At 54.6% G+C, this 19,817-nt stretch overlaps 2 protein-coding genes across 4 annotated transcripts; one reads left to right on the top strand and one right to left on the bottom strand.

Annotated features, from left to right (window-relative positions):
• Window positions 1-1,783: 1,783 nt before the first annotated feature.
• Window positions 1,784-13,723, top strand: MECR (mitochondrial trans-2-enoyl-CoA reductase). Of its 3 annotated transcripts, XM_074850912.1 has the most exons (11): window positions 1,946-1,995; window positions 3,420-4,194; window positions 5,744-5,841; window positions 5,974-6,105; window positions 8,296-8,439; window positions 8,523-8,625; window positions 9,537-9,639; window positions 10,263-10,336; window positions 10,808-10,868; window positions 12,072-12,144; window positions 12,491-13,723. In XM_074850912.1, the coding sequence occupies exons 2-11, from the start codon at window positions 4,178-4,180 to the stop codon at window positions 12,652-12,654; spliced, it is 969 nt and encodes a 322-aa protein (XP_074707013.1). In that variant the 5' UTR covers window positions 1,946-1,995; window positions 3,420-4,177; the 3' UTR covers window positions 12,655-13,723. The 3 variants fall into 3 exon arrangements, with proteins under 3 accessions (XP_074707012.1, XP_074707013.1, XP_074707011.1); XM_074850911.1 differs by lacking the exon at window positions 3,420-4,194 and having other exon boundaries at window positions 1,784-1,995; XM_074850910.1 differs by lacking the exons at window positions 1,946-1,995; window positions 3,420-4,194 and having other exon boundaries at window positions 4,211-5,841.
• Window positions 13,724-16,483: 2,760 nt separating this feature from the next.
• On the bottom strand, window positions 16,484-19,491 carry LOC141934997 (uncharacterized). Its single transcript, XM_074850870.1, has 4 exons — window positions 18,415-19,491; window positions 17,375-17,749; window positions 16,819-17,055; window positions 16,484-16,576 (listed from the first exon to the last, which is right to left on the bottom strand). Exons 1-4 carry the CDS (start codon window positions 18,973-18,975, stop codon window positions 16,484-16,486), a joined length of 1,266 nt encoding a protein of 421 aa, XP_074706971.1. The 5' UTR covers window positions 18,976-19,491.
• Between the last annotated feature and the right edge of the window lie 326 nt (window positions 19,492-19,817).

The following is a 19,817-nucleotide window of genomic DNA, read 5'->3' as shown; positions in this document are numbered from 1 at the left end:
CTGGAGAGAGCCACCAGTGTCATGAGCGGTGCCAGCGCTCTGCAGTACACAAATGCCACCGGCTCGGTGAGCGCAGGGTGTTTGCGGGTGCCTTTGTCAGCAATGATTAACTTTCAAATCCCACAGGTGCCTGAAGACTTTTACGCCCACTCCTGTTACAAGTGACACCAAAATTTGTCATAACGGAAGAATTCGGTGAGAAAAGTCCTCTCTGCTCCCCCGGTCTGTTCGCAGGGCCTTCGGCAGGGATGCGCCGAGCCGAGCCGAGCCCTCCCTCACCCCGCTGAAAGCAGTTGCCGATCCTACCCCAGAAGAGAAAGGAGGCAGAGGGGAGAATCCTCATCAGCACTTTTGAAGAGGATTTTTTTCTAAAAGCGGGTTTTTCCTTCATCTCAAACTTTCCACTCATATGAATTCACACCCCCCCAAAAATGTTGTTTTTCTTTTTTCTTAAAAAAATGATGTGAAATACCAAGCAAATTGGTTACAATATTTTATTTCAGGTCACTACAGCCTTAGAGCTGGGTCATTTGAGCCTGAAGGGACCCTCCCCTGCAGCACCCGGGCTAATTTCAGATGCCCACCAGGGTCTGCGTGTGCCAAGTCACCGGGATGGGGACAGTCGTGGGAGGGCACCGACGAGGGACAATCTCCGGGGCATGAGCTGAGTGACTTCTCACTGGGGGGTTTGATTTGATTGATTGCAAAGCAATTTTATGGGAATAAAATACCGGGTGCTCGAGAATGGGTCTGGGGGAGCGGGAAGGGAAAGCGGCTGGATTTAGGGGTGGTGCTGATGGCCATCGAAACCCAACCGCTGCGAGGCAGGGCAGGGCCTGACCCCCCAACCTGCCCATAGCGACGGTCCAGGAGGTGCAGGTCTGGCTGTGGGCTCCTGTCAGGGCTCCCAAGCTGGCCCAGGGGCAGTGGCACCGGCCCCACCATCGGGCTCTCAGCCACGCAGCATCCCCTGGGTGCTCTGGTCCACGGGCGGACCAGCAAAGCTCCCGGGGTGACCAGGGCAGGGACGGTGTTAACGAAGGAATCTGCTAATTGCACGTAGAAGCAGGAATTATTGAGCTGCTCCTGCCACTCAGCCAGAGAAGTCCAATCTCTACATGAAAGAAGAAATTATTTTTAAAACCTGCTGTTTGTTCTGCTGTGACAGGTCGATCAGTAAGGCAGGCATCCTCACTTCCCTTTGTTCTCTCCGACCTAATCAGTTTTAATTGGAAGAATAAATGAGACCTTTCCTTCAAGCTAATTATACAAAACATTGAATTAAATTACTATTAGGAATTTTTTTCTCACCACTTGTGCCAGGCATCTGTTGTTCTAAATAATCATCTGATAAACTTTTGCCGTGCAGCTTTCCCTGCCTAGAGCAAGCATGTACGTCCCTTCCAGGGTGGCTGGAAGCCACCGGTTAATAAATCAGAGAAAAGGGGCTGTTCTCCCCAAAATGTCTTAATGATGTGCATGGAGATCCAAGGCCCCCGTTGCCTGGGCTCTAGAAGATGCTGCTGTGCCCGTCACCGAGGCCTCTGGGCTGGCACGGCTCGGCACAGGGAGCTGGCGCTGCCTTCGCGCACCGGCACAGTTAATATTTTTACGAGCGTTTTGGGATAAATCAGCCTTGAAACAGGGCCCCGGCAATCCCGGGAGAGCTCCGGGCCGCCGCGCTGAGACCGGACCGACTCATCGCAGCCGTGGCTGAGCCGCCTTAAGGCGGGCGGGGGCGGGGCCGACCCGGGGGGGGGCGGGGTTGCCCTCGTGACGCTGCTGGTGGCCGCGCCGGGCTCAAGCGAGTAGAACCGGGGCGAGCTGGGCCGGGCTTAACCGGGGCGAGCCGAGCTGAGCCGGGATGCAGCGGGCGGCAGCGCGGATGTTGCGCGGGGCGCGGACCCCCCCTGCGCGGGCGCGCTCGGGCACGGCGCGGGCCCCCCCGCGGGGGCTGGTCTATGGGCGGCACGGGGAGCCCCCCGCCGTCGTGCAGTAAGGGGGGGGGGGGGGGCTGTACTGGGGTGCTCTGCAAGAGGGGGTGCAGAGACGGGGTGGGGGTGAAGCTGGGGGTGCGCTGCGGGTGTGGGGGGGCGGTGCTGGGGTGTATTGCAATGGGGGGGCAGGTGTAGGGTGGGGGCAGAAATAGGGGTGCGTGGCAGGGGGGTGAAGGTATGGGGGGGCTGTACTGGGGGTGCATTGGCATGGGGTGCAGGTGTGGGGGGGCTATACTGGGGGTGCATTGCCATGGGGTGCAGGTATGGGGGGTCACACTGGGGGTGCATTGCCATGGGGTGCAGGTGTGGGGGGGCTATACTGGGGGTGCGTTGCCATGGGGTGCAGGTGTGGGGGGGCTATACTGGGGGTGCATTGGCATGGGGTGCAGGTGTGGGGGGGCTATACTGGGGGTGTATTGCCATGGGGTGCAGGTGTGGGGGGGCTATACTGGGGGTGCATTGCCATGGGGTGCAGGTGGGGGGGGGCTATACTGGGGGTGTATTGCGGTAGGGGGTGCAGGGATGGGGTGGGGGTCAAGATGGGGGTGCATTGCCATGGGGTGCAGGTATGGGGGGGCTGTGCTGGGGTGCATTGCAATAGGGGGTGCAGGTATAGGGTGGGGGCAAAAATAGGGGTGCGTGGCAGGGAGGTGAAGGTATGGGGGGGCTGTACTGGGGGTGCATTGCGGTAGGGGGTGCAGGGGGAGGGGAGGGTGAAGCTGGGGGTGCGCTGGAGGGAGAGTGGGGGTGCAGGTGTAGGGGCAAGGCTGGGGTGGGGGTGCAGTGCAGTGGGGGGCAGAGGTACGGGGTGGGGGCTGGCAGAGGGGTGCAGTGGGGGGGGCAGTGGGGGCGTGCAGATGAGGTGTGTGGGTCTGGCAGTGCTGGCTTTGGGGGTGCATTGCAGAGGGGGTCGGGCGTTGCCCCCCCCAGGGGTGGGGATGGGGTGCAGCTCCCTGCAGGACCCCCAGGGCAGTGCCAAGGGTGCTGGGAGGCTCCTGAGCACACAGGGGGACCCAGGGGGTGCCCCCACTCCCCACATCGTGCTGTGGACTCACAGGCAGACACCAGAGTGGGGGTTGGCTCCCTGTCCCCCACCCGCCTGCTGCTGCCACTCCCTCAATTTGCCTTAAAACCACCCCAGGAAGCCCATTCTGCCTTAATTTGGGGTACGATGGGGAGGTCTGAGCCCCCAGCATCACTGCACCCCAGCTTCACCCTCAGTTGCATCACACTGATGGGGTTTCCCTTTGAGGTCCCAGTTAAGGGACAAAGCCAGTGTCGCGCCTGTCACCATCACGAGTGGTTTTGGGGACAGCAGCTGTCACTCCACGGCAGCGTGGGATTTTCCTTCTAAAATTGACCAAAAAGCCTTGCAAAGGGGAAGTCCTGGTTTGGTGGATTTTATGTCTTTTTTTTTTCAAGGGAGGAGACCTCGAGGACTCGCTGCCCCGCTTGAACAGGCTCAGGTCACCCCTAGAAATGCAGGAGGTGCCGATACATTCTGTGGGTGCATCCAGACACCGAACCCCCGGGGGTTTTTTGGGGACAGATGGTTGCTTTTCCTGATGACCATTTAATTGTGCAACAGCGCTTAACGACCACTCACAGCTCCTGAGATTTGCTGCCCTCGCCCCATCGCTTGTGCAAGGCCAGTCTTGTACCTCATGACTTCTCTTTTTTTGCAGATTTCTGAAAATACCCAAATTCCTGTAACGCTAAAGCGGGGCAGGACGAGCTGTAAACCCCCCGGCCAGCTGAAACGGTGGCTTTTTTGCGCAACCTGCTGAATTTGTTAAAATTAGTGAGCGTTGCTTTGCTTGCTGATGCAGGGTTTTGCTGGGTGGTTGGCTTTTTAACAGCCTCCATCAAAAATCTGTCCGTCTGTCTAATATAATTTTTTTTTTTTAATGGGATGGAAATCTGAGCAGTGGGTTCACGCCCAGGGTGCTGGCGTAGGGCTGATGCTGTGCGGAGGTGCTGCGTGGTATTAACTTTAACATTTAACCCCATTTAAGAAAAAGGAAGGGATTTCAATTAGTTGGGCATGCAGAAGGTGGCAAAACCCTAAATTATTTAATTTGCTGCCTAACAAGGCAGAAAAATACATACAGCGTGGAGATGGCATTGCTGGGGGCCAGGAGCAGGAGGCGCAGACACCCGGTAACAGCAGTTGCCTCCGGATGGATCCCTGCGTCTTGTAATGCTGATTTTTATTTTATTTTTTAATTTTGTAAACCTTAAACAGGATGGAGTCACCATGTTTTCTTGCTGAAGCTTTGCGGTTGGGTTTGAAGCGGGTTTGCAAGGAGCTAACTTCATCCTGCTAGTTCTGGCAGGTCGTTTGCACCGCAGCCGCTGCTGCCTCCTGCCTGGATGTTAGACACACACCCGGCTTCATAATTCATAACCTTGCCAAAAACACAGGGTTTTGAGCAAAATCCACCAAAGTCAGGATTTTGGGTCATACTCAGCAGCTACAGGGCCGTATCCTGCACCTTGCTGATGCCAAACACTCCAAGCAAGGTTTTTGCACCCTCCCAGGAGCCTCCCTCAAGCCTCCTTGTCCTAATTGCTAATTAGGAGAGGAAAATACTTGCAAAAACCAGAGATCTGCCCCTGAGAGGGGTGTACAGGGATGGGACAGCCGGAGTGACAGCAGGGGGGGATTTGCATGATGCAGACGGAGGCTTTCTGTGCTTGGGGATGCACCCCTATCGCCAGGATGCTCAGCAGGGATTCAGGCTGTGGGCTTTCTGTTTGGGTGGCTGCTGCTGAAAGCAAGAGCTGGAGCCTGATGCCCTCACCCCAAACCACTACTGGAGCGTATATAAGACCTATAGCCGGAGCTGTGCAAATTCCCCTGTGCTAAAAGCCTTCTGACACAGGCAGGGTGCTATTTAAAGTCATCTCGGAATCAGCTGGGCAGCTTGGAGGAAGAAAAGAGGAAACCCCTTTGCCAGCACAGGGCCAAGCCATGAAAAGAAATTCAGTGTATTGTTCCTAATGACTACGCACTTAGCAGCATGTAATTGCAGCAAATAACCGCTCTTAAAATTGGCAGCCTTTGCAGAGCTCCCAGCTCCTTTAAATGTTGTTAAAATTGCCTTCATCTTGCAAACTGGCAGGGCTGGATGGGTTTGCCCTGGCTGGGAGATGGGTCAGGCAGCCATTGAGCCCCTGGTTCCTCTTTCCCCTTGGTCTGTGGCCTGGTGCTGATGGGTTTTCTGGAGCTTTTCCTTCCCCTTGCAAGACCCAAGTATCCCAAAAGTTTCATACTGCAGCTCCCGCGGGGCTGAGCACATCAGGAGGATGTGTTTGTGGTGGGAGATGAGCTGAAAAAACCAGCCCCACCCTTCCCTTGGTGTAAGAGCATCTGCATCGCATCTTGCAGCAAAGGGGTTGGCGACATCATCCCTCTTGGAGGGCTTTTTTCTGTGCAAGGACTATCCAGGGTTTGTTCCTAAGCCCGACTAACGGTGTGAGGTTTTGGGGTGGATATGGAATCGCTACCTGCTGTTCCCTGGGGACAGAGGAGTCTTGACAGGGTTGTCTAAGTTGGATGTTGGGTTTCCTCGCTGGAGGAGACCAGGCTACAGCAGTATAGATGAGATGGGGAATACAGTGCTGTTTAGTTTAAGTCTCATGTGTTGTGTAGGTGATACAGGCATCTCCAGCTTAAACCAAGGTGCAGAAGACATCAGCCAAGCCTGTATTAATGCACTTTTCCTTTGTGTCTCCCTGTTCAGACTAAAGGACCTCGAGGTGGCCGAGCTGGGGGACTCCGATGTCCATGTCAAGATGTTGGCAGCTCCCATCAATCCCGCCGACATCAATATGATCCAAGGTAACGCGCCGGCTGCATCTTTTTTGCATATTAATTCCCAGCGGGATGTCTCGGAGGGTTTGGAGCCGGCTCCTGGGCTGGGGAGGTCTGGGGTATGACGAGGTCTGCAGCTCATCTCCAGCTTCCCGGCAGGGACCTACGCCATCGTCTCCCCGCTGCCGGCCGTGGGAGGCAACGAAGGTGTCGGGGAAGTGCTGGAGGTCGGGCGTCGTGTGGCAGCTCTGAAACCCGGGGACCGGGTCATCCCGGCGGTCACTGGACTTGGTGAGTGCGTACCCCAGCGTCCTCGGCGCCGGCAGCCACGGCACCGCGGGGTCCTGCTCACCCGGGAGGTCTGTCTGCGTGTCCCCTCGCCTGCAGAGCATCTTCCCAGGGGATTTTTGGGATGCTTGAGCCCACCAGGAGCTGCCCAAGCTCTGTGATGGAGCAGAGAGCAAACCCTTGGTCATGCCCACATGCAAACTGATGCTTCAGGAGCTGGCACGGGGATTTTGGGGTCTCGGAGCAAAACTGCTGCTCTCCAAAGCATCGTCTTTGCTGGGTGTGGGTAGAGCCACGTGCCCCTCCCGCTTACAGCAATTACATCTAATTGGATGTGACTTAAAATGGGAAAAAAGAAAGCTCCATTAGAGAATGTTGGGTGAGGGAAGCAGCAGTTGGAACCCATTTAGTGCCATATTAGCCTAATCATAAATATAATGGGCTGGATTGTCTCAGACAAGAAACATCAGGATAACTGCTGGAGCTGCACAAAGACATCTTCATTTCTTACCTGTTTATAGCTTGGTTTAAGTTTGATTATTTCCGCCACGTATTTTTATTTTTAATGGTTTTTTTTTTTTTTTTTTTTAAGATAAGCTCAGTACCTGATCCTGAGCCACAGCGAGAGATGCTGCTCATCCTCTGCAGATGCAGGGGGGCTCCAGGGAAGGGTGGGGGTCCCCGGGGAAGGGGCTCCTGTGCACGGGACACATGCAGTGTGAAAACCCGGAGCATTTGCGATAGCAGCAGTAGCGATGCCATTGCTTATGCTAAACTTGAATTTAGAAATAATCTACTTTTCTATAGCATAGACCCCTTAATGAGGCTTCTGCACCGTTACAAAGCATCGCAGCAATCTGCTTCTCTGGAAAAAAACGTGTTTTGTCACATCTACTTGGAGCTTCTTTAAAGACCTGGGATAAAGCATTTGACCTGTGCAAGGTCATGGTTATATCTCATTACAGTTTTCTCCTTAATAGTGCTCTGATGGGAAAGCCTGGGAATTTGTTTTCCAACAAATGTCTCTTGTGATCCTCCAAAATGCCAATGGCCAGAAAAATTGTCAGTTCTGTTTTAGTGTAACAGCTTGTTCTTTGCCTATTTCTTCTTAAAAGGCTTTTTCTCTTAATGGGAGAAGGAAAGCTATCTAGTTAAGATCGAAATGTGATATTTTTAAGCATTAGAAAAAAAGTAAATGGATGGTAGGGGGTTAAATCGGATATAAATATAGAGGGACTAAATCTAAGTAAATTGGGTTTGAATATATGGGCTCATCCGTAGGGTGGGGAGTATTTTCATTAGCTCTGCACGCACTCCCTGTGCCCAGGGAGCCCTGCTCCTGTTATCTCTCTGGGAAATGATTAGACTTTGCTGGTGATAAATCTCATCTGGCAGCGGGGGATCCATCCCCTGCCTCTCACAATATTTTGGCTGTATCCGTATGGCAAAACGTTTCGTAACTCACTCTCCAGGATTGAGACCGTGCACAGTGTGGTGATGCTGCCGCAGCCAGTGTTAAGGTTGTGGTGTGAGTTGAGGTCTCACAACATGTGAGAAATAGCGTGGCCAGCAGGGACAGGGAAGGGATCTGACCCCTGTGCTCGGCACTGGTGAGGCCGCCCCTCGATGAGTGGGTTCAGTTTTGGGCCCCTCACTCCAAAAAGGCCATTGAATGACTCGAGCGTGTCCAGAGAAGGGCAACGGAGCTGGTGCAGGGTCTGGAGCACAGGTCTGATGGGGAGCGGCTGAGGGAACTGGGGGGGTTTAGTCTGGAGAAGAGGAGGCTGAGGGGAGACCTCATGGCCCTCTGCAACTCCCTGAAAGGAGGGTGCAGAGAGGGGAGAGGAGTCTCTTTAACGAAGTAACAAGTGATAGGACAAGAGGGAATAGCTTCAAGTTGCACCAGGGAAGGTTTAGACTAGATGTCAGGAAATATTTCTTTACAGAACGGGTTATTAGGCAGTGGAATGGATTGCCCAGGGAGGTGGTGGAGTCCCCATCCCTGGAGGGGTTTAAGGGTAGGGTCGACATAGCGCTGAGGGATCTGGTGTAGATGGGAACTGGCAGTGTTAGGTTAATGGTTGGACTGGATGGTCTTCAAGGTCCTTTCCAACCTAGTTGATTCTGTGATTCTATGTTCCTTTCCTTGCCCACCTTCCTGCCGCGCTGCCTGCGATGCCGCTGGTGCCGCAGGGACGTGGCGGACGCGGGGAGTGTTCCCCGAGGAGACGCTGCTGAAGGTGCCCGGTGACATCCCGGTGCTGGGCGCTGCCACCCTGAGCGTCAACCCCTGCACGGCGTACCGCATGCTGGCCGACTTCGAGACCTTGGCGCCAGGTACGGCTCTGCTGGGCGGAAGGAAACCCGGGTGGATTTGCCGGTTATTTCTGCAATGAAAATCTGGATTTATTTATATCCAGGTGACTCCGTCATCCAGAACGCTGCCAACAGCGGCGTGGGCCAGGCTGTTATCCAGATCGCCAGAGCCTCCGGCATCAAAACCATCAATGTGGTGAGGGACAGGTGGGTCCCCTGGGAGAAGAGAAGGGCTCCTGCGGGGCAGAGGATGCTCTCAGCCTGGGCTGGAGGTTGGCAGGGGGTCAGGCAAGTTGGGGAGCTGGGTCATCCTGCCCCTCCAAGCCAGGATTTTCTCCTGTTTCTCCTCCAGCCACTGCCCTGTTGTCCCCCGGCTACACCTGAGCAGGAGGGAGAAGGTGACACTGCTTTCTGGCTCATCTAGCGTTCTAATTGACAAGCAGTTGACCATGAGCCAGCAGTGTGCCCAGGGGGCCAAGAAAGCCAACGGCATCCTGGCTTGGATTAGCAATAGTGTGACCAGCAGAAGCAGGGAGGTGACAGCCCCCTGTGCTCTGCACTGGTGAGGCCACACCTGGAGTGTTGTGTCCAGTTTTGGGCACCTCAATACGAGAGAGATCTCGAGGGGCTGGAGCAAGGGCAGAGGAGGGCAACGAGCTGGGGAAGGGCCTGGAGAATAAATCCTGTGAGGAGAGATTGAAGGAGCTGGGACTGTTCAGTGTGAGGAGGAGAAGGGGAGGGGAGACCTCATCACTCTCTACAGCTCCCTGAAAGGACGTTGTGGAGAGGTTGGTGCTGGTCTCTTCTCCCAGGGGATTAGTGACAGAACAAGAGGGAACGGCTTTAAACTGCAACAGGGGAGGTTCAGACTGGACATGAGGAAAAAATGTTTCCCAGAAAGAGTGGTCAGAGAGTGGAATAGGCTGCCCAGGGAGGGGGTGGAGTCCCCATCCCTGGGTGTGTTTAAGGGTCGTTTGGGTGAGCTGTTGGGGGATGTGGTGTAGGGGAGAACTTTGTAGAGTCGGGCTGAGGGTTGGACTCGCTGATCCCGAGGGTCTTTTCCAACCTGAATGATTCTGTGATTCTGTGATCAAGTCCATTTCTTTTCACTTCCCCAGACCTGATCTTCCAAAGCTGGTGGAGAGGCTCATGGCCCTGGGTGCAGACCATGTCATCACGGAGGAGATGCTGAGAAAGCCAGAGATGAAAGATATATTTAAGGTACCTCAATGCTGATCCCACAGGAGAGACCTCTGGAAGGAGGTTGCAGAGACCATGAAAGGAGGTTGCAGAGAGCTGGGGATGAGTCTCTTTAACCAAGTAATAAGTGATAGGACAAGAGGTAATGGCCTCAAGTTGCTCCAGGGAAGGTTTAGACTGGATATTAGGAAGCATTTCTTTACAGAATGGGTTGTTGGGCGTTGGAATGGGCTGCCCAGGGCAGGGGGGGAGTCCCCACCCCTGGAGGGGTTTAAGAGTAGGGTCAACATAGTGCTTAGGGATCTGGTGGAGTTGGGAACGGTCAGTGTGAGGATAATGCTTGGACTGGATGATCTTCAAGGTCTTTTCCAACCCAGATGATTCTGTGAGACCGCTGGGGCTGCCCCTGTGGTTCAGTGCTGCAGGGATGGTGGGAAGGACAGATTCTCTAGGTCAGGATTTAGCCCCAGAAGCTGAAGGCTTTTGCTGCTATCGCAAGGGCCAGATCATAGATTTTTAGCTCTACGACTCTTAGCTGCCCCCAGGTAAATGTTGAGGTTAAGGCAGTTGTTCCCTCAAGAACCGCAGTCCCATCCTCAAAAGGAGTCCTAATATTTGGGAACCTTCTTAATAAACTCTTGCAGAGCATCCCGAAGCCCCGGCTCGCCCTGAACTGCGTCGGAGGCAAAAGCACTACAGAAATGCTGCGGCATCTGCAGTAAGTTTGGCTGAGTGGTGGCCTGGGCGTGGGCTTGGGGACAGCAGCCAGCACCAGAGGGTCCTGCTCCAGACCCCCCAGAGTACAAGAGCTGGCTGGAGACATGGTTAGTTGATGTTGGTCATCACGGAAGTTTTGGAGAGGGGAGATGAGTGGAGAAGTGGTTTTGGAAAATAGCGGTGACTTCAGGTTAACCCATAGTCACTGCGTGTCTCAAACACTGCCAGTGGCTGGAAGCAGGTGAGGTCCACCCAGTCCTGACCAGGTATAACTGGTGTATTTAGCTGCAAATTCAGGTAATGGTGCATGGGAATGAGAGGGGAGCTCTGGAAAGTGGAGTCTGGGGGAGCCCTTGGTGTGAGAGCAACCCCGTCGGAGCAGCGGTGGGGTTGGGTATGGCAGAGGGAGAGGTTGTGAGGTCAAAGCTGCACGTGGGGGAGCGCATAACCAAATACCCCCTTCCTCTTCCAGGCCCAAAGGGACCATGGTCACCTATGGGGGGATGGCAAAGCAGCCTGTGATGGTGCCTGTGGTGAGTACTGGAGATATTCTTGATTTCCCTCGGGGCACGTTCTGTAGGAGTTTCACTAAGGCCAAATGCCGGGTGCTGCCCTTGGGCCACAACCCCCAGCAGGGCTACAGGCTTGGGGAGGAGTGGCTGGAGAGCTGCCAGTCAGAGAGGGACCTGGGGGTGGTTGATAATGAGCCAGCAGTGTGCCCAGGTGGCCAAGAAGGCCAGTGGCATCCTGGCTTGTATCAGCAACAGCGTGGCCAGCAGGGACAGGGAAGGGATCTGACCCCTGTGCTCGGCACTGGTGAGGCCGCCCCTCGATGAGTGGGTTCAGTTTTGGGCCCCTCACTCCAAAAAGGCCATTGAATGACTCGAGTGTGTCCAGAGAAGGGCAACGGAGCTGGTGCAGGGTCTGGAGCACAGGTCTGATGGGGAGCGGCTGAGGGAACTGGGGGGGTTTAGTCTGGAGAAGAGGAGGCTGAGGGGAGACCTCATGGCCCTCTACAACTCCCTGAGAGGAGGGTGCAGAGAGGGGGGAGGAGTCTCTTGAGCCAAGGAACCAGCGCCAGGACAAGAGGGAATGGCCTCAAGCTGCGCCAGGGCAGGGTCAGACTGGCTCTTAGGAAGGATTTCTTTGCAGAAGGGGTTGTTGGGCGTTGGAATGGGCTGCCCAGGGCAGGGGGGGAGTCCCCATCCCTGGAGGGGTTGAAGAGTCGGGTTGACCCAGCGCTGAGGGATCTGGTGGAGTTGGGAACGGTCAGGGTGAGGTTCATGGTTGGACTGGAGGAGCTTCAAGGGCTTTGCCAACCCGGATGATCCTGCGGTTCTGTGTGCTCCACTGCAGATGTCCCCATCCCCTCAGCTCTTGATCGGCACCACAGGAGCTTGGCTTTCCCCTGCCTACAAATTTAGAGCCTCCAAACTTCTTTTTATTTAACTGATTGGATTCATTATGGGACGAGCTGCTTTGCAGCCCAGTGGCTTCATTTATGGAGGATTTGGGCCGCTGTGAAATCCCAGCAGGGAAATGGCCCCGCAGACACCGAGCATCAAACCCACCCTGACTCCACACCTTGGAGTCGCATCTCCGCACCCCGCTGAGCTCTGGCTCCCAAGTGAGAGCACTAACGAAGGAGCCTGGAGCCTCACTGCCCCCTTCCACGTCTGTCACACCAGGAGGGACACGCGGGTCTCACCTGGGTGCTCCGCTCCCTCTCTCCACAGAGCGCGTTCATCTTCCGGGACGTGCGGCTCCGCGGCTTCTGGATGACCCAGTGGAGGAAGGACCACGCAGAGGGTGAGCCGGATGGGTGCTGAGGGACGGCACTGGAGCAGCAGGTCGGCACAGGAATGGGTGCTAAACCACCACACCAGTGCTGTCCTCTTTGTTCTTACTTGTGTCATGAGCGCTGATAGTCCTTGGGGAGGCTGAAACGCAGGTGCTGGGCGGTGTGGCTCAGGGAGGGACCGTGGCGTGTCGCCGTGCCGGGGGCTCTTGCCCCATCCCACGTGCCTGAGCTGGGAGCACATCACAACCCCAGCACCTGGGACCCTGTGTGGCTTCAGCCCAGGGAGTGCCGGTGGCTGTGGCACGGCTCAGGTTGGGGACACGTGACGGTGAGGGCTCCCTCCTTCCCTCACAGACCAGGAGAGCCTGGGCAGCATGATGGACGCCTTGTGCCAGCTCATCCGGAGCGGGCAGCTGACCGCGCCGGCCTGCACCGAGGTCCCGCTCCAGGACTACAAGGCAGCGCTGGAGGCCACCATGAAGCCCTTCGTGTCCTCGAAGCAGATCCTCCTCCTCTGACCCGCCAGGACCTCAGCTCGTGGGTGGCAGCAGGCTGAGCCCGGTGCTGTCCCACCACCGCCAAGCTTTCCCTTGCTGCCTTGTCCACAGACAAGAGATGCTTAGGGGGTAAAATACCCTCCAGATCCATTGATTTTTATTTTTACTTTTTTTTTTTTTTAACTTTTGGATGCCCACTTAGCCCCTGCAGCTTTGCATGGATGGCAGTGTGTGTAACTGCTTCTGGAGGGAGGCTGCAGTCTCGCTTTAGCCGGGGTGAGTTTGGGTGCAAGAGAAAGCTCAGGGAGCCCGGGGACGGCAGCTCGCTCGGCTCAGGGTGTCAAAAGAGCAGCAGTTCCCCCTCACACCTGTTTTTGGGGCTGGGGGGGGCTGTGCCGCTGCCTCCTGCCTGGCTTAGCAGCTGTCAGTGTTGTTCTGCTGTTTGCACTGTCCCTCCAGGTGACTTTTGGCTGCTTTTGGGTGACTTTGCAGGGTAGCACGGGGCTGGTCGCTGCCCTTCTCCCAGCTGGAACAGCCCCCGCTGCGCTGCTGCAGCCTCTCAGCCACCTCCATATCCCCCCCTCCATGTCTGGCAGCCAAGTTCCCCTGGGGTGGGCCACTCCCCACATTGAATTGCAGGGAAAAAACAAATTTTTAAATTTATTTGGGTTTTTTTAAAATATTTTTTAATTTTTTCCCTGCCCAGCCCATGCAATGCTGCCAGGCCCGGCGCAGGGGCTGCCCGTGCAGCCTGGAGGACAAGGGCACAAAGGGCTTTTTCAGCCCTTGGCATCACTTCATCTCAAAAATGAGTTCAAACAGGGGAGTTAAAAAAGAAACTCTGAGTTACCAAGAACCAGCCAGTGCTGCTGCACCAGTGGGAGCTGTAAGACACCGTTGTCCCTTTGGGAACAGCCATTCAAAGTGGGGACAGGACTCCCACAGCAGATAACAGCCGGACACGTGGAGGGCAGGGAGGGTTTTTTGCAATACCTGGACTTGAATTCAGTTTTGCTGCTGTTCCTGCTGCCACTACTGATCATGATGAGAACCTCTTGGAAATCACTGTCTAATATACATATATTTTTTTTACAATGCTGCCAATAAATGTTTCTGTGCTGAGTGGGGCACGTGGGGGGGGGGGGGGGGCAGGGGATGCATGGCATTGAGGATGGGTGCGTCGGAAGCACTGGCCTCCCTTGCTGCCTGGCCCTCTCCCTGTCCTAAATCCCAGGGATTTTCCATCCTGTAAAGCGTTAATTACAATTGCATGTAAGCAATTGGTGTCCTGCTAAAAGCAGCTACAGGATGGATGTGGTCTTGGGCAGCAAGCTGCTGGCCGCTGTAGGGGAGATGGGGCTACCTCTGTCCTGTCAGTGCTCATTGGGTACCAAAACCAACATTTCTTACCCCAAATCTGTCCCCCAAGGCAGACAAAGACACATTTTTCCCCCCCAAATATTGCAATGGGAAGGACAAGGCTCTTCCTTGGGGCAACGGGGCTTGGGAGACAAGAGCCATGAGTCCATTCAAAAGCCATTTCAAAGCAATACACTGATCATTTTAATTGCAATTTTTGGTCTTAATTATGATATTCAGTGAGGGGGAAGCTGCTGATGATGTCCCTCAGCTCCATGGCCAGCAAAACCCTGGGGTGAGGGTACGGTGCCTGCGCAGGGGCACACCTGCCCGGCTCTCTGAGGTCCCTGGCGAGTGACAGAGACACCCCAGGTTATTTATTCCTCCCCCAGATTGGCAGCAACCCGTGTCCCTCTCCTCACCCCCAGGTTTAGGGTTGGAAGAGGACAGTTCAGTCCTGAGCTGCAGGGGGAGGAGATGCTGTGAGCATGATGCACACCTTTACCCTTCCTTCCCTCAGTGGCTCCACCATTGAAGTCAGCGCCACAGTCAGTCTCATCCACACTTGCCAGAAGAGTGAAAATCCCCAGGATGTGCTATAAACCTTCATAAAACCCAGTGGTGGAATAAGGAGAGGAGAAACTCCTTGTGCTGCTGCTCAGGAGCAGAGTTCAGCTCCATTCAACCCTATTAGACAGCAGAGAATCCACGTGGTAGCACTTACAAAAGAAACATCGATTTAAGACAATTTGCTGAGGGATAGGGTGGGATTTCAGCAACCTGGCTGCTCATGGCTTGCACAGGTGTACTCTTCACCAGTAAAAAACTGACTGATGGCCGGGCCCAAAGAGTTGTGGTGGTTGGAGTTAAATCCATCTGGGGACTGGTCACACGTGGTGTTCCCCAGGGCTCAGGACTGGGGCCAGTTCTGTTTAATCTCTTATCAGTGATCTGGACGAGGGGATCGAGTGCACCCACAGTAAGTTTGCAGATGACCCCAAGTTGGGCCGAAGTGTTGATCTGCAGGAGGGTAGAAAGGCTCTACAGAGCTGGATCATGCTCGGAGAAGAGCAACGAAGCTGGTGAAGGGTCTAGAGAAGAAGTTCTGTGAGGGAACTTGGGTTGTTTAGTCTGGAGAAAAGGAGGCCGAGGGGAGACCTTAGCACTCTCTACAACTACCTGAGCACAGGTTGTAGTGAGGTGGGTGTTGGTCTCTTCTCCCAAGTAACAAGTGATAGGATGAAAGGAAATGGCCTCAAGTTGCACCAGGGGAGGTTTAGATTGGATATTAGATGGATATTAGGAAAAATTTCTTCACTGAAAGGGTTGTCAAGGCTCGGAACAGGCTGCCCAGGGAAGTGGTTGACTCACCATCCCTGGAGGTATTCAAAAGACTGTTATTAATAATAATATTTTATGGTGAGGGCTCTGTGATTGCCTGTGCTTCATTACTTTTGAAAATCTTGGTTTAGCACTTTGTGATACAGCCATCCAAAGGGCTGGCTCTAAGTCCAGTTTATTTTGATACTTGGTTTTAATGACTCGCTGCTGAGAAAAATTCCTCACGCAGGTGTGTAGGTGCAAATGGAAGAACTGCATCGTCGGCTGTGCTTATTAAACCCTGATACTTGTTTTTCAGTCCGTCCACTGCTTAGGCAAAGGGTTTTCTTGGCTGATAAATGTCCATCGCTCCCGGTGTCAGCCAGCTGCGCTTGCAAACTGTTTGATTTCGGGGGTTTTAGCAAATGCTCTCTCCATAGCACAAGTTACTTTCTCACTCGTCGTTCAAACGGCACCTTCACCTTGAAGGGGCACTTGACGTGTGTTTATTTTTTGGACAAGATCTGCTCGGTAGCGTACTACTGACAGCAGCTGGTCATCAGCAAGTCTGCAAGGCTTGTCTTTTTGGAAAAGAAAACTTGAAGTTCAACAGGTCTTTTCAGCCCTTTGGCGCGAGATAAGCACAGATCTCCGTGTGGTACGAGGGATGTTCATCGTAGCTCCCGTCTCATTCCAGCGTATTGTGAAGAAGTCATTTACTGTTGAGAATAGACCATTTCTGTGTGAGAATATGTAAATAAGATGACAATAAATAGAAGTTCAACTGTTTGCTTCCTGCATCCCTGTGGATTGTCTTGCACAGCCCAACTTTGGAGACCACTGGCTAAGAAAACCCAAGTGAGGAATGATCTGGGTGTCCTCCGCTGGAGAGCGCGTTACAAGCCCAGAAGTCTTCAACCCCTGGTTTGGTACAAGTGACATCCCCCTCTCTGGATTAGTGATTTCAACATTCCTGACTTCATCGGGTATGTCTCCGCCTGTGAACCTTCCTTGAACTAGTGCTCCCACTTTGACCTGCTTCTCAGTGACTTTGTGCAGACCTGGCAAGCTCTCTGACGTTATTGAAGGTCTCTGGTTTCTGTAACCCAAGCCACCAATACAGCAATATCGATTTTAAAGTCACTGGGACAGGGCGTGAGATGAAATAAAGTCACTGGGACAGGGCACGAGCAGCATTTGCCTGCTGCTTCCCGGTGCCAGTTGAACTGGTGTGGGCCTCTTCATCTGGCGGATGGATGCTCCACTTGGGAGGTGGAATCACATACTCAGCTCTTACCTGGGACCTAACTGAGGGAATCTTTCCATGACTGACTGTGCCAGGTAGCGCTGCATGTTTACTGTGACCTCGTGATCTAATTCCTCCTGAGCACTGTAATCTCTTTGCATCCATGGGTGTGAAGTGTGGAGCACCCTGCAGAGGCGGTGTTCCAGGTCTGCTCTCCCCAAAAAGCGCAATTCCCTTTGTGTGGAAAGGAAGGGGCTCACGAGGCAGCATCTTGTGTAAAGGCTTCGGTGAAAGGCTCTTCTCAAGAGGAAGCCTGAGTAAATGCTGCTGGGAGAGAGAGGTTCTTCCTGCAGTAGGGCCAAGCTGTGACTCCCATAGGACAGAGGTGTGGCTATGCCAGCGGCAATGCTGTAGCTCTCCCCAGCTGGGCTGTGGGATGGGCAGGAGAAGCCAAGTGTGCTCCCTGCAGCCCCGCTGCCCCTGGCCCCTGGCCTGAGCTGGGGGAGGAAGGGGCATGGCCTCCCCAAGAGCTGTGAGGGACTGGTTTGGTTGGAGTGGCCCTGGGTGCTGGTGCAGCTCCTGGATTAGCCCCAGGGTGGCCTTTTGCTGGGTTTTGCTGAGCGCAGCGCTTGTGCCCAGGGCCTTTGGCTTTCCCGGGCTGGAGCCAAAACCTTCGTGTCCCCAAAGGCAACAACCCCCCCAGCCCCGGGTGTGGAGACAGCGACTATGAGACTGTAGAGACAGGTCAAGGCAGCTGGGAAAGGTTTATTAGGGAGAAGAAGAGAATCCCCTGGCTGGGGTGCGGGGGCTGTTTGCAGGGGCAGGAGGTGTGACAGGGGGTGGTGAAGCCGTGGCTGGAGCAGGAGCCGCCTCCTGGGTGCCAGCGGGGCTGTGGCTGCAGTGGCGTTTGGGTGGGGGGGGACCGGCACTGCCCCTCGGGGCGGTTGTGCCGGCCCACAGCTCGGTGGGTGTGGAGCTGGTGGTTGCCGATGTCCGGGTGTCATTGTCCTCCTGCACAGCTCCCACCGCCGGCTGAGCCTCAGGGCGCCGTCTTCTCAGGTGGTCTTCCTCCATGTCGGGGCCCAGTGGGGGTGCAGCTGGGGCTCTCTTTCTGCCCCCGGCACTCTGCGTGAACATCGTGAGGAGGTTGGGGTCATCTCTGTTGAAGAGGGGGTTGTGGTAGAAGAGCAGCTACGGAATGCAAAGGAGAGGAGTTAGTTGCCATCACTGCAGGAAGGAGAAAGACAGAGGTCCCATAACTAAGCATCTGCACCAGAAAAGACAAACGTGGGTGGGTATGAAAAAGGGCTCTCCAGGGCATTTTAAACGCCAAGTTTTGGCTGAATCAAATGTTAGGATCGGGTTTTGTTAAGTAATAACCAGCCTTGTGTTTTGGGCTCTTGGGAGCAGAGAAGTGCAGGGTTTTCAAAGGCCTAAAAAGCGATGGAGAAAGCCATCCACCACTAGTTTTCAGGCTCCTCAGCGTGGAATGGACACGTTGGGAATAATGTGAGGCTGGCGTGTATCTTGTCAGCTGATGCCGCGAGAAGATTGAAATGTTTGGTGCAGCCAGATATGGAGCAAACACAAAAAAGGCTTGTTATGATGGGACTGTCTTCTGTTTCACAGGGTCAAAGCAAGCAGAAATAACCCAAATCCATTTTGTCAGCATTTCTGCTCCTCTGAAATCCTGCACCGAGAATTCCTGAAAACGACCCATGAGCCAAAATCAGGCAATTTTCTCCCAGCCCCATCCTTGCTCCCTACCTTGAGAAGGTTTATTTTATCTGAAGGTGAACCTCTCCCCCTCCCCAGCTGTCCCGAGGGTTCGCTCGTGTGCGGAGGACCTGACGTACCTTGCCCAGAGCAGGCCCTGCTGCTGCTAGTGCCTGCAGCTCCTCGATGGAGATGGAGATGATGGAATCCCTCTCCATTTTGCAGAATCCATGGAGGTTGAGTTGGAGAATGAAGCCTCTCATGGACTCAGTTTCAAAGATCTTGTGGTGTCCCTTCCTCCCCAGCACTTCCGTTTGGAAGAGTTCTTTGGCGATGACGATGCAGTTGCCATCGTCTCCCCACCAGATGGACTGGAAGTGCTGGCTGTTGACAACCTCCCAGAGCTTCTGGAGGAAGAGCTGGGCTGAAGCCGGGCTGGTGTTAGCACAGATGTCTTCTAGGAGGAGATGGCATGTCATGGGGGCCCAGGAGTCACCCACAAAAGCTTGGAGGGCATTTCCTTCCGGGAGAGGCCCGGTGGCAGCGTCCCAAGATGCTCCCGTATCCCCTCCTGGACGGCTGGGACAGGGTGAAGCCGGCCACCAAGCTGACCCCTCAGGGTCGGAAGCCCAGGGTGTCTCTGGCGAAGGTGGCTCCATTTTAATTTGTTTTTTCATATCTTGGCTCACGTGTCCATCCATGGCCCTTTCTCTGACTGGTCTGGGTCGTGCCGGTCAGCAGAATGAAGGGCCCTGGTGCCAGGTGCCAACGTCGCTGTGACGACAGTGCTGCCTCACAGTGACATGGCAGCCTGGCGCCTGTCTCCTGGCAACAGGAAGGGGAAAACAGAGGGAATTGCTAGAAAGCCCTGTTCCCTTCTCCTGGAGAGAGCCGTTTGGAGCCAAGGAGTGAGCGCAGCTGTCTTTGCTTTTGGCGTGTCCTGCCAGGCCAGTGCTGCGTCCTGTTGGCCCTGGGAGCTGGTGCCCAGGGAGGGATGGGGAAGGCCGCAGTGCTGGGCCTCCAAGTGTCCCGGAGCTGAAGTTTTTCCCTTGGGCACCTCCCCCCCGTGCAGAACTGCCTGTCCCCTCTTCTCTGGAATAAACCCGCCGTGTGATTTCAGTAGCGCTGCTTCTGTCGTGGTGTGCGTGTCCCCAGAGGATGCTCTGAGCTTTCAGCAGGCTCTGCGTGATGCTCCCGAGAATGAGCTGGAAGTGAAACAGCACCGAAATCTCTTTTGCAATTGAAATAAACTGTTGCACCAGGTCAGTGCAAGTTCTTTGATTATTTCGTGCAAAGCCATAGTGCAGCCCCGTGCTGTGCCTGGGGTAAAGCCATCCTGCATCTGATCATCCCGCAGTTTCGAGTCAATGAAGAATTTTTTCATTCCTGTAGGGACTTTTTGAGTGTCGCCAGTGGAGAGTGGTAAACGGCCGCTCTGCTCCACGCTGCCTTTTGCTGATGGCAGAGAAGAGCTTCAAGCAGCACATTTACCTCCCCGGAGGGTGACATGCAATGGAAAACACCAGCGTGTAAAGCTACTGCT

Source organism: Strix aluco, chromosome 26 (assembly GCF_031877795.1).
Source record: "Strix aluco isolate bStrAlu1 chromosome 26, bStrAlu1.hap1, whole genome shotgun sequence".
Classification (NCBI taxonomy): domain Eukaryota; kingdom Metazoa; phylum Chordata; class Aves; order Strigiformes; family Strigidae; genus Strix; species Strix aluco.
This window is presented reverse-complemented; position numbering and strand designations above follow the sequence as displayed.